The 14,953-nt window shown below is 33.9% G+C and overlaps 1 protein-coding gene across 1 annotated transcript in view; it reads left to right on the plus strand.

Annotated features, from left to right (window-relative positions):
• The window catches only part of LOC150097114 (putative ATP-dependent RNA helicase DDX5), a 226,691-nt gene that overhangs the window by 138,807 nt on the left and 72,931 nt on the right, over positions 1-14,953 (plus strand). The window contains exon 12 of the mRNA XM_090407103.1: positions 9,442-9,501. Coding sequence (XP_090263229.1) covers positions 9,442-9,501 — 60 coding nt within the window. The remainder of the gene's footprint in view (positions 1-9,441; positions 9,502-14,953) is intronic.

Below are 14,953 nucleotides of genomic sequence, written 5' to 3' on the forward strand. Positions count from 1 at the left end.
TAGTAATATCCTGAAGATAGAATAGTTGGTGATGCATTAAAATAGTTATGAAATATCACTGGCCAACAATTAGCATTCCTTTCATTTTTACAGATCTAATTTAGCTATCCGTATCTATATTGTCCATGTGTCCACTTGAGCATCCATGTTATAATTCGTGATTCATTATAATTGATTTGCAAAAGAAGAATGTCTAAGTGAATTGGATGTGACTATTAAAAGATGCTTTTAATAGAATTGTTGAAACTGAGAAAATGCCAGAGTAATGGAGATAGAGGTTCCAATATATCCAGTGTCCGGTCCTATAGCAACTACAGATATATTAAATTCATGAGTCACACTATGAAGATATGGAAAAAGGTAATTGAGTAGAGTTGCGAGACTCTGTGTCATTAATGAAAATCAATTTGGGCCTGGCCAGGGAACAACTGATGTCTTCTTCACTCTAAGACATCTATAGAAAGGTACCATAAGAATAACATGGAACTTTTTCTGGTTTTCATTGATTTGAAAAGGCCCTTTGATAGAGTTCCAAGAAAAGAAATATGGAGAAGCATGAGGAAGAAAATGATTCCAGAAAAGCATGTAGACATATATGATGGTATCAAAATAAGGATCAGATGTGGAGCAGGCACCACTGAGGAATTATTCCAGTAAAATTGGTTGTTCATCAAGGGGTCAGCTTTGAGGGCCCTCCACCCCTTCTTATTTGTCATCCTCTTGGATGTGTTGATAGAGATGGTAAGAACTGAATCACCCTGGACTGTGGTGATTTGCAAAAGTCTGAGCAGGAAGCAGAAGAAAAACTTGAACAAGGGAGAAAAGCTTCGGAAGATAGGTAGAAATAAGATGAGATGAGTACATGTCTTGTAGTGAAGCAGCAGGGAATATAACATTGCAGAGTACAAATGTACCATAAGTATCTAGGTTCATGTGCTTAGGATCACGTGTCCAACGTGATGGATACCTAGACTCAGTACTCAATAGGAGAATCCAGTCAGGGTGGATAAACTTGAAGGTTTCAGGTATCCTGTGTGATACAAAAGTATCTAGCAAGTTAAAAGGAAAGATTTACAAAAGGATAGTAAGACCAGCACTGATGTATAGCAGTGGGACCTGGCAGATGACCAAGATGCGAAAAGAGATTAGATGTAGCTGAAATGAGAATGCTGAGACTTGCAAGCGGTATAACATGATTGAACAAGATCAAAAACTCACTGATCTGGGGAGGACAATGAAAGTAACTCAAGTAATCTGGGAAGATTAGGGAATCAAGGCTGAGTTGGTTTAGTCATGTTATGTGGCAAGACAAAAGCTGTGTGCAAAGAAGAGTGCTGGAGATGAAGTCACCAAGCAGAAATGAGAGACCCAAACAATGATAGCTGGACAGCTTGAGAGGGAACATCCAAGACCTTGAACTAGAGGAGAACATGGCCTTAGATGGAATTGAATGGCGAAGGTTGTTCCACTGTAGCAACCCCACTTGAGTAGGAATGAAGCTGAAGAAGAAGAATGTGCTGACAATATATCATAATGAACTTGAGAAGAGACCAGAATTATTCAAAATATACATTTATTATTACAGAAAGATACATATCATAACCAAAAAAATTAATGAATCCACTAGAAGTTGTAACAGAGGACATCATTAATGCCCACAAAATACTCACCAATGAGAAAACAATGATCGAGCTGTTCTCATCCAATAATTCTTTGATTAAGTGATTAATCACTTGATCAAAGGAACACAGGCAAAACAGAAAGAGAACAAGTGGAGCATTTTAATATGTATGGATAAGAGATAGCAAACTGTTTATAACAACAACAAAGAATTGATTGAATCAAACCACCAGATGACCTCAACAAACACCATGAAAGAAATGAGTAACCTAGAACTGGAATGCTGTTTAACTGAACATTCAAAACAAGTTGATTTAAAAAGAGAACATTGAACAACCTGTCTTGGTGTGGCTGCCAACTATAAAAAACTTTTAATCACTTGTATCATGTTATGAGTCCATACTATTGGCCTCTCTTTACCTACAACAGTGATATGAGCTGTGCAGTTAGTTATGAAAACATCCATATTGGTACCAGCTATAATAGAATCGATTCTTTCTTTCAAAGTTACAATGGTCAGCATTCATTATGTAGGATTTATGGAGACAAAAAAATCACGTTAGAGCAGTTACTTATTATTAACCAAATAACACCCAGTGTTTCGAAGTCATCAGGAAAACATACATATGAACAGGACCCAAACTACACGTCTAAAATAATTCTAATACTAGATAAAATATATCATGTGAGTTTTTATCCGGTATTATAATTATTTTAAATATGGCTGTACCGTCTTTTTTGCAGGTAGAATTGATACCCGCATACAATTAGGTATGAGAGTATCTAATTGTACTCTCATTGAACTTTCTAATGAGGTTTTTAGTCTAATAAAGGACTGTTGTCTCATTTACAACATCAAAGTGGCGATTTTACTTTCATTTTCACTGCCATGTTCTGTGCCAGGCAGTAGTGCACCTGCTTCGAGTTTCTGTTTCTGAAGAGGAAGTTGATATAGTCAGAGAGAAAAATAGAACAGCTGTAGTGTTGATGAGAACATAATAGGTTCTGAAAGTTTGAATTTTAGAGAAATACAGTTTAAAAGGAAAGAACATTTCTTAAGCCAAAAATGGGGAAAAGAGCAGTATGATAGAAACAGATATTCCAAAATTAATGGATGAATTTCTTTTAAAATAAAAGTGATAAGAAATAAATGGTTTTCTCCTGAAGCAACGGACAGTTCCTTTTGATATATTATCCAGCAAACCTATTCTAGTTAAACGTAAAAGTTATGAATTCTATTCCCAAGGATATTCGTTTGCTGGACTCTGAAATTAATGTTTTTTTTTTTTTAATATGGTTTCTCTATTTACAGATATGACTTTCCAAGAAACTCTTCTTTTTAGAAGATAATTTTCCTGGTGACATTAAATTATTTAAATTTATCATCGGTAAAGTATACTTCACATGGTAGAATAAATTGCATTCTAATCCCATTTGGGATCAGAATTACTTCAATTATTGGACAGAATAAACTTTAATTAAAGTGATGGCATAGCCCTATGTCACCTACTTTTGCTGATGACTTTACATGAGCATTTAGAAATCTTGCTTTTAAAAGGCATTTTTCTTCAGCCTCATATCTGGCTATGTTTTGTTGATATGTTTGTCTGGCCCATTCAGAATTAGAATTACTTCAATTATTGGACAGAATAAACTCTTTATACATCCTCATCAAGTTCGCTATTGAACGTGAATCCAGTCTTCCCTTTCTGAATGCCTTAATAACCTGTAACTGTACAGGTAATATTGAATTTTCCATTTACATGAAGCCTTCCCTCACTGGCAGGTATATATCCACCCAGCTTCACATTATTATCTGGCACAAAGTACGGGTAATTTCGAAAGTCTCGTACAGAGCATGTACAGTTTGTTCTTTAGATTTCACCTTATACAGGTACAAAAGCAAATATTCTCTGCAAATACAATCTGTATGCCACTTTCAAACCATCATGAAAGTAATCTTCTTTCCTATCACAGAGATAAATTGCCTCCACTCTCCTTACCTAGTGTTTATCAAGTACATTGTACCTGTCAATAGCAAACTGGTCATTTTGCTGAGATCAGAATGTAAGAACATCATTATAACATAAGTTTCTAAAATCAGAGGGTTTAGTAGGCCTTGCCTCTCATGGAATCGACACTAGACATTCATTGAGATCAGACAAACATTTTATGTTATAGTAGATTTAAATTTGATTGTGTATTTATTGAAACATGTGAAAACCTGCATCTTCTTTCACCCTAATTTTAATTCAACAGAGTACATACCTATCTCCAATTCTTATGTGAAGTTTCGGGAAGTAAATAATCATAAATGGTTCATTTTTTTTATATTTTCATTAATATTGAATTACACAACTACACCTGTTTACAACTGGAACTTTAATAGTGTTCTCTCCTGTTCACTCAACTGCAACCAAAACGTGAAAGCATACTCCTGATGTTTGACTTGTGTTCATATTTTGAATGTTCTAACCAGTTCTTTTGCACTTTCCCTGAATGATGTTCATGTTACAGTTAACAAAATGCATAGGAGATGTAATAAATACTGATTTTTCTTACATGTATCGAACTCTTTTTTCTAAGTATAATTGTAACTTAAACCATCTTCCTATACTTGCTTCAATTCTTACGTGTGTTCTGTAGAGTGCATGTAGATCTCCAGAATATCCTTTCACTTTTTCACTGGATAATAGTTTTTCTGTCTACTGTTTGATGGGTATAAAATATGCTTCATATCAAGCTGGTTGGACAAGTGGTTAGCGAAAAATAGCCAATAGGCTTGGGGTTCAAATTCTGCATTGGGAGTTTGTGATTCTCATTAATTCGTGCATGTTTATAGACAAATATACACATAAACACACGCACTCCTCAACATATGTAATTAGACTGTTTTCTGTAACTCCTTAAACAAGTCAAAATTTTCATAAGTGGGATTCCCTCGCTCCGTTCCCTGACCTTTCGGAATAGACTTCATCATGTCAAACACATATGCAAAGAATGAACATGTAATGCAATGCAGAAATATTAAAAAGTAAAAACAAAAAATTATAACCATCCTGTATCATCATCATCATCAAATTCCTACCATGTACCCTCAAGGGGTACATGGTAGGAATTTGATGAATTTGATGTACGGGATATGATAGTACTACATAAAAAATTTATATCATTACTAACTTCCTATCTACAATTTTCCTCCAAATCAGTCTGTTACCTGTCAACTCCAACATTACCAGATCTATATTTCTATCTTATAAGACACTTTTTACTGCATCAATCCACCTATATCTTGGTCTTCCTCTGGGCCTTTTTCCTGCCAACCTGGAAGAGAACACTTGTTTTACTAATCTTTCCTCGCCCATTCTATTTAGTGACCATATCACCTGAGATTAGCTCTGCTGATGCATTCCTGGATGCTGACAATGTCAAGTTCTTTCCTAATATCCTCATTTTTAATATGATATTGACATTGATGCCATCTGTTCTTGCTCTTAATCTTTCTCAGGATTCTCATATATGCAGTCTCTAGTCTTTGGTCAAGTGATTTACTTCTGACCCAGTTCTCAGATCCATAAGTTAAAATTGGTTTGAACACTGTCTTGTATACAGCTAATTTCATGTTTTGACTAATTTCTCTTTTATTCCATATGAATTTATTCATTTGACTTCCTACCATACCAACTTTGTTGATTCTGTTGTCAATTTCTATATTTAATTTACCATCTTCACTAAAAATCACGCCTAAGTAGCTGAAATATTTTAGTTGTTCTATAGGTTCTCCATTCACAATACAGTTGATATTTTCACTACTTCTGCCTATTTTCATTGCCTTTGGCTTTTTAATGCTGACCTTCATACCATATCTATTACAACAGTTATTCAATTTAGTCAGGTAATCTTGCAGACTTGTACTGGATTTATTTAGAAGTATAACATCATCTGTGTAAATTAAAGAGATAAGATTAACATCTCCAGTTTTGATATCAGGTTTAATACCACTTTCCTTCATAATGTGATCCATATAGATAATGAATAACAGTGAGGGATAATGTACATCCTTGTCTGACACCAGATTTAACTTAAACCATCTTCCTGTACTTTCTTCAATTCCAACTGCTGACTTAAATCTCAAAGGCTAAGTATTGCTTGATATAATGTCTCACTGACATCATATAACTGTAGCATATCGAATAGCTTCCCTCTTGGCACCTTGTCATGTGACTTTTCCAGATCTACAAAACTTAAATACAGATTTTTGTTATATTCTGTTGATTTCTCGACTATCTGTCATAAAGTGAAAATCTGATCCTGACAGCCTCTATTTGGTGGGAATCCAGCTTGTTCTTCACCAAGCTTTTCTTCCACAATTCTTCTCAAGTGTTTCTCAAGTATACTTGCATATATCTTACCAGGAACACTCAGTAATCAAATACCTCTGTAATTCTCATATTTAGTTTTATTTCCCTTTTTATATATGGGTACTAAGAGCGACTCCAATCAACTGGAATTCGTCCCTCTGTGTAGGTCCTGTGAGCTATGCAGTGTAGCCACTGTAAGACTTTTAAATGCCATACTTGAAATTCTGGTCGAATATCATCTACTCCTCCTGCCTTTCCACATTTCAGGCCTTCGATGGATTTTTCCACTTCAAGTATGGATATGTATTCACTGCATGTCTGTTGAGTATTTTTTTTACCACTGTACTATCACTGCTTGTTTCATTTAGCAATTCTTTTAAGTAATTACTCTATACTTTAAGGATATATTTTTCTCCAGTTTTCAAGTCACCTTTTTCATCTCTAATTCCTTTTACAGTACTCTTTCCTCCTTTTTGAGCTTCTTCAACAACCTCCAGAATATCTTGCCACCTTCTTGATATTTATTTTCTCTGTTCTTACCAACGTCTTCCCGTGACTTTTGTTTAGGTAGTCTTAGACGCTGACTTATTTGACAGGTACTTTTGATATGCTTTCTTCTTTTTCTTCACTGCCTCTTTAACTTCCTGTGTTCACTATGGAGTTCTAATTTTTCTATCCTTGCAGATAAACTCAGCACACCTTCTGGGTGAATCAATCAGCATTTTCTTCAGGGCTTGCCACTGAATCATCAAGGTTTGGTTCCTCTTCTCAAACTCTCATTTTTTCTTGAATAATGTTTTTGTATTTTAGTCTACAGTTCATATCTGAGAGCTGGTCAACTTTTATTAGCTATAATTTTTAAGCTGTAAGTCAGCAGTCAGACTTGAAGGAGGTACAAGAAGATGGTTTGAGGTAAAATAAGATGTGTCATATTATCTTCACTGTTGTTCATTATATATATATATATGGATCACATTATGAAGGAAAGTGGTTGTAAATCTGATATCAAAATTGGTGATGTTAATCTTAGCTCTTTACTTTATGCAGATGATGTTATGCTTCTGAATCAATCCAGTATAACTCTTCAGGATTTCCTGGCTAAATTGAATAACTGTTGTAATAAATTTGGTATGAAAAGCAATAGCAAGACAAAGGCAATGAAAATAGGCAGAAACATTGAAAATTTCAACGGTGTCCTGAATGGTGAACCTATAGAACAAGTAAAACTTTTCAGCTATTTAGGCACAATTTTTAGTGAAGATGGTAAATTAACTGTGGAAATAGACAACAGAATCAACAAAGCTGGTATCTTAGGAAGTCAACTGAATAATTTATGTGTAATAAGAGAGAATTAGTCAAAACACTAAATTAGCTGTATACAAGATGGTGTTTCAAACCAATTTCAACTTATGGATCTGAGAGTTGGGTTAGAAATAAAACACCTGATCAAAGACGAGAGACCTTTGATATCAGAGTTCTGAGATAGATTAGTGGAGTGAATGACAGTATCACATTAAAAATGAGAATATTAGGAAAGAACTTACCATTAGGATTCAGGAATGTGTTATAGTCTGACCACAGAAGTGAAAGTTCTCTTTGGCAGACTGCCAAGAAGAATCAATTCATGTTGAAGGGAAAAAAGAAATAAGGCAATGTATCAGTTGGTCACCAACACACGAAATCGCTTGTTTTATACATAAAATTTGCCAACTGTTATACAATCAAAATAGTTACTACTTTAAAAACTAACGATCAGAAAAGAGAAGTCAATTTTCCAACGTGTAATAATAAACACTCATCCCACAATACGGATTGATTACCCTATTATCGGAATGGATTCTCCTTCTTTTGATATGTGCAGAAGTGTTGAAGGGTCTCGTATCTGTGTGTGTACTATAGTAGCGCTAATCTCAGGTGTATGGTCACTATAACAGAATGGGAGAGGAAAGATTAGCAAAACAAGTGTTTTTTTGCCAGGTTGGTAGAGAGAAGACCAAGATGTAGATGGGTTGATACAGTAAAAAGTGCCTTAAAAGACAAATATAAGATCTGATAATATTGGAATCTTGACAAATAACAGATTAATTTGGAGGAAAATTATTGATCAGAAGTTAGTAATGGTTTAACTTTTTATTCTAGTAGTATCATATTATATCATCATCAAATTCCTGATATGTAACTTCAGGGGGTATACAAATATGATATAATAATATCATTTGTCACCCCCCCCCGAGGAGGGTACATATCAGGAATTTGATGATGATGATGTCATGCATTCTGTATATATGTAAGGTTAATATTGAACTTGATGAATGCACTGGTTTGATTAAAAATTTATTTATTGGAAAAGATAACTGTAATTTAATTTTAATGTATTCATGATATGAAAACCTTACTTGTTTTCTGTTTTCAAGTAAAGCACTGTATCTATAGCATGTAATGGCAACTCATTTTCCTCGCTTCATAACAAATGAAAAACAGAAGTGTGCAGGTAATGGTGTATGTATGTAGTGAAAGAACACTATAATACTGCTGTGAGAGAAATTAGAGAACTTTTTGAACTTGGTAGCAGATATATAAGAAGCCTTTCACATAGAAAGAAAAACATTTAAAGTTTTTTTTCCATAATTGCCATAACATAATTTATCAATTATATTATGGCTGGCAGTGATGACACAACTGTTGGGAGGAAGAAAATACATCAGGTTGAGTTTTTAATGACTTAGTTTCTTCTGAACCTTAAGGAAATAAAAGGACGGAAGAGAGTGAAGATGATTGGTTTATGTTATAACTTTTAGAGAAAACCCTGGAACTAAAATTGTGAGTTTTTGTGATTATTTAAAAGGAAACACTATAGTATTTGAATTAAAGATTTTGGATCCAGAAGTTTTATTTTCAACTCTTTGGAAATAAAACTTCTTTAATAAATTCTTTGGCAGCCACCCGTGATCAAATAACTTAGGAGTGAATGAGATAATGATGCATTTAGAATGAGTCTGAAAATTCACTTGCCATTTGTTTCTGATAACTCGCTTGTGGCGAGTGGATTTCTGGAGCCTTGGTGTGAGTGTGTGATTGTGTGTTGTTATATTACGTTCTTTACTTTTATATTTGTGAAGAAACTGTATATGGAAAAATTCATTTTCATACTTGAAAATGTATGAAATACATTATCCTCTTGGTATCCTCTATTTATTTAAATGATGGATAAAGATTTTCAAATCCCATATGCTATGTAGAGTCACTTTTACTTTGATAAATTCTGTACAGTCATTTGCTTGGTTATATTTCTGTAACAGTAATTAGTAATTAATTGTGCTTCCCTTATAATTCTTTCACAGTTAATTCTCATATAATTTGACTGAATAAAGTAAATTATGAAAAACAGTATTTGATAATATTTACATTATTTTGCTAATTGTTAGCATAAAGAAATATAAAGAATGTTTATGTCCCTTAGAATTCCGTACTGGCCGCTCACCAATTCTTGTGGCGACTGATGTTGCAGCTCGAGGTCTAGGTTAGTAATTTTATTTGTTTCTCGCTTCCTTTTTTCTTCCTCTCCTTTTTTTTATTTCTTTATTTATTTATTTTTTTTTGTTAAAAAGAAATTCAGTTTTTCATTCTTATGTAATAAATTCCATAACTTTCTTGAAGGCATTTGTGACTGAAGTTCATGGCAGCTGTGTAAAATGTGCCCTTTAATTTTTTTTTTTTTTTTTAAAAAAGAAAAAAAAAATCATCCCCTCATGATAATGATTTGTACTAGTTTAAGAGGCCAGTTCTTAAAGTGGTGTAGTTTTCTTTATAGTTTAAAACAGATAAATGTTACTTGTAAGAAGAACCATTTATATCCCAATATTTAAGAATAGTATTCAAATGAATATTGATATTCAGAATGCATTTTGCTTTGTTTATAGTAATGTGTAGAAATATAAGAACAAGATAAAATACTAAATCAAAATTAGATGTAAGAAAATTTATTTCTGGCACTTTTTGCTTGACTCACTGCAGCAATCAGTGCAGTACAGCTGGTACTAGCTGTGTTTAAAGTAATTTCAAATGTTCTGTGCCACTTATTATTCCATCTAAGTAATCTAGCCATAATGCACTGATATCAAATCGTGTCAACTTGTGCCTTAATCACAACCTTTTAGATAATAGGAATATTTGTTTCTCAGTAAACAAATTTTTCATGTTTCATGTAATAATCAATGTCAATTGATTATTCCTAACTGAATTTACTTTGCTAGAGCCACTCAGATAAAGGAGTGTTTTTATGTATAAAGGGGTGGGGGGGGGGGCTGTGAGTTAAATGCTAAAAAAGAGAGGGAATTTTTTTTCTAAACTGGATTTATTATAATGATTGAAGGAAAAAGCTATCGTTTTGAATAAAATAACTTTATCTTGCAAGTACTGAATTTGTATTCCAGCCATTACATCTGGGTCATCATTGAAAGTTTATGTAGTAATGCAAAGATATAATGTAATCCAGCATTGTACTTTGAAAACAGCTATAGTTAACCTTGATAAACAAACTAGCATGCTATTAACTTACTCTGCTTTTAATCCATTAATGGATTAAGAGATATGAAGATGCAGTCTTTGAGACCACAACTTAAACTCTTTTATTAGGAATTTCCTGTATCAGAAAGTTCAGTATCTTTTAAAAGTTTAATATTTGTTATATATATATTATTTGTGCACAAAAGATAAAAATGAATTTAAATTTGGAAGCCTCCTGATAATTAAATTTTATATCTACTTCAAAATTAAATGTCAGTATCTATTCCCAAGTAATAAGTAAATTTTTTTTTTTTTTATTAATAGAAGCTATTTGCAATCTTCTGTTTTTCACTATATTATCAGGAAACAGGATACCTTACTTAGGTATCCTGTTTCCTGATAATATAGTAAAAAATATAGTGATTCATTTTAGTGAAAGAATGCAGAAATTGTTTTTGACTTTAGTATCAGGGCATAGTATACTTATGTCACTTCATTTTAGTGGAAAGAATGGAAATGAAAACTAGAAAATTATTCAAACTCCTAGCAGGATACAAGCATATTGTCTTGCAGAAGATTCTTTTAAGAAAGAGGTGGAAGGAATTTTTTTTTTTTTTTTTTTTTTTCATTTATTCATTAGAGAAGGTATCTGATAAAAAAAAAAAAATTAAAATTAAATAAATAAGGAAAAGTTGGTCTTTGTTGGTGATCTGATAGAGTAGGAAATGAATACCAGACAGAAATATTTTGAAAAAATTTGGAGAACAGAACAAAGCTAATAATGGCAAAGTTCCTGCTGAATTTCTGCTCATCAGAAATTCAGGACATCGACTAGTCATTACTAACACCATGTTTCAACATGAACGTGCAGAAATTCACATAGAGAGAAGACACAAGAAACAGGAAGTCTCTATTTTATTGTTGATAGCAGTATCTACCTGCTGATTTTTGACACAGTTATACAGATTTTAAATAGAAAACAATTGCCATTTGGTTTTGAACAGGATAACAGTGAATTTCTTATTCAAAAGAAAAAGCCAGTAATATCTTACATAATGTGGTTTCAAACAGTTTTAGTTTCACTATAATGCAGTTTTTCTCGTGGAAAGGCTTAGACGTTGGCTATACATTCTTGCTAAATAGTTTAAGGAAATTACAATGTACAATAAAATATCCATTAAAATAAATTTTAATACACTTCCAATATTTTAACTCCATAACCCCCCCCCCCCCCCGTATATATGGACTCCCAAAAATACACAAAGGAAATGTGCCATTATGTCCCATTGGGGATGGCATTGATTCCCCCACTAGCTAAACATTTGGCCAAAGCCCTCACACAATGTACTGGCAACACACCTTTACACAAAAAAACTCAGCCCACTTCAAAGCCAGCATAGAAAACCTTACACTCAAACACACTGACATAATGATCAGTTTTGATGTCTCCTCCCTATTCACAAATGTCCCACTCATAGAATCCTTAGAGCTAATCCAAGCTAAATTTCCTCCCAATATCACAGCCCTATTTCAGTTCACAATGAACTCAGGCTATTTTGTTTGGCAAGGAAAATTCATCAAACAAATAGAGGGGACATCCATGGGTTCTCCACTCTCCCCACCCTTGGCCAACTTTTATATAGAGACTTTTGAAGAGAAAGCCTTAAACTCTGCCCCACAAAAACCAAACCATATGGCTTCGCTATGTTGATGATGTGTTCGCTGTTTGGCCACATGGCTCCGATGCACTCCTCTCCTTCCTAATAGACTTAAAACAACCAACACCCCAGAATCAAGTTCACCCTGGAAGAAGAAAAAAAAAACTGCCTTCCTTTCTTAGACACACTAGTCACCTGCCAGCTTGATGGAACCTTGGTTTTCTCAGTTTATAGAAAACCCATCCATACAGGCAGATGCATTCACCAACAATCCCCCCCCCCCCCTCCCTCAGAACAATATGGAGTCATTAAGACATTACACAACAGGTCTAAACTTCTTTCTGTGGGTTAGGGCATTGTCATTGTTCCAATGACAATGCCCTAACCCACAGAACTAAACCACATTTTCAACACTTTCTTAGCCAATGGCTACCCCCCCAAAAAATCCAAAATATATTGTAACCAATACCCCCCCCCCATTCACAACAAGGATTACTCTAACTCTATCACCATTCCCTATATCCGAGGCACCTTGGAAAAAATTACAAAAATCCTAAAAAAACATGACTTAACTTCTTGTTACAGACCTTATAAAAAATTGGCATCCCTTATCCTCTCCACTAAAGACCCCCCCCCCCCCCCCCCCTAGACCTACCTGGTGTATACCAAGTCCCTTGCAGTTGTAAGCTGTCCTACTTTGGCCAAACATGCAGGACAGCTAATATCAGAATTTCAGAACACAAAGGACTACATCCGTTTTCACCAGTACAGCCAATGGTCTTGCAGACCATGCGCTGGATACCTGCCATAGAATACAGTGGAAGAAAGCCATGATAATATACCGTAGTAAATTCAAATACGAAAGGCTATTCATGGAATCAGCCTCAGCCCTAAGAAACAATCCAAACCTCAACAAATTTGGTTGCATGAGACTGCCCCAAATTTCAGGCATTGTTTGCTAAAATATATTAGTCTATTTTTATCGTGTTAAATTGTTTCATTACAACAACTAATGCCTGTTAAGGATCTAATTTTTGCACCAATAATTATCTGTGTGGAACACATTGCTGAAATCCATTAAATTAATGCTCTTCTCAGCATAGTTAGCACATAATATTTTGGGAACACAATTAACCACAATATTTAAGGTATTGCTATATATGCAAAAGTTTTAAAAATAATCAAAGTGGAGCAGCTTTCAGAGACAAATGTAGACCCAAATATGAAATGTTATTCAAGGAAAAATTACAGTTGGAAAGACTGGAAAATTAATAGCAAACTCAGAAGAAAACATTGATTCAGCCAGAGCAGCATGTGGTGAAGTTGCCTGAAGTAAAATCAGAACTTCATGGTGGTCTCAGGAAGTTAGAGAAAGTCATGGAAATTATGAAAGCATAATGAAAGTTTCAGAAAGATAAACATCACAAAGTTGGCATGTTTTCTGAGAAAATACAGAGAAAAATGTAAGAAAGAAAGCCAAGTAGAATCATATAAAAAAAAATAGCAGGTATTAATTTTTTAAGAATGTAGAAGATAAACATCACAAACTTGGCAAAATGTTTTGGAAGCTATTGAAGAAGCTTAGAAATGGAGGAAAGAATACTGTAAAAGGAAACAGAGCTGATAAAGGTGATATGAAAACTGAAGATAAAGATATACTAGATGTCCAGATTAATTTGAAAGATTATTAAATGAAACGAGAAGTGACAGAATAGTTTGTAAAAAAATAAAATATAAAAAAATCAAGGAGGAATGCAGTCAGTAAATACTAGTACTATAAGGTGATGGTTTGATGTAAAATCAGGTGTGAGACAAGGGTGTACATTATCTCTACTGTATTCACCATCTATTTTGATCATGTTATGAAGAAACGTAGCTTTAACCTGATATTAAAATTAGAGATGTTAATCTTAGCTCGTTACTGAGTTATGCAGATGTTGTACTCTTAATAAATCCAGTACAGGTCTGTGAGATTCCTTAACTAAATTGAATAACTGCTATAACATATTTATTCTGAAAATCAGTAGTCTGTATAAATAGGCAGGAATTGAAAATGTCAGCTGCATTCTAAATGGAGAATCTATTGAAAAAGTAAAATGTTTCAGCATTTTACTACTTCAGTAGGCTCTTCATTTAACTTCTACTTCCAAAATGTCTCAAAAATAAAAGCTTTTACTTCAAATTTTCAGAAGTAAAAGGTTTTACTAAAGATGGCTAATTAACTATTGAAATAGACAACAGAATAAGTGCATGTGAATTAATACATTTATATAGAATAAGAGGGAAATTAGTTCAAGCACTAAATGAGCTGTACAAGACTGTGTTCAAACCAGTTTTAACTTGCAGATCTTGAGGCTTGATCAGAAGTAAAATAGTTAATCAAAGACTAGACCACAAACATAACAGTTATGAGAAAAAATGCAGAAGTGAACAGATGCCATTAATGGCAGAATCACATTAAAAATTAAGATAGAAAGGGACTTCACATCATTAGCATTTTCAGGAACGTGTTAGCTGAGCTAATTCATGTAGTATGGGAGGAAAGTTTAACAAAGCAGGTGGTTGGTGGCAGGAAAGAAAAAAGAAATTCAGAGCAAACCCAAGATCTAGTTGGATTAATGTAGTTAGAAGTGCCTTTGAAGACAGAAATATATGATCTCTGAATATTGGCTTCCTTTGTTGTTGTTATGATCTAGCGAGTCGTTTCCGAATTCTGGCGATTCCACGAACATACACTCTCCATTCCAATCTGTCCCTGACCATGTCTTTCAGAACCTCCAAGCGCACTCCAATTGCTTCTTTAACTCC

This window comes from Typopeltis vanoorti, chromosome 17 (assembly GCF_054136105.1).
Source record: "Typopeltis vanoorti isolate ZY-2024b chromosome 17, IOZ_Tvanoo_1.0, whole genome shotgun sequence".
NCBI lineage: Eukaryota > Metazoa > Arthropoda > Arachnida > Uropygi > Thelyphonidae > Typopeltis > Typopeltis vanoorti.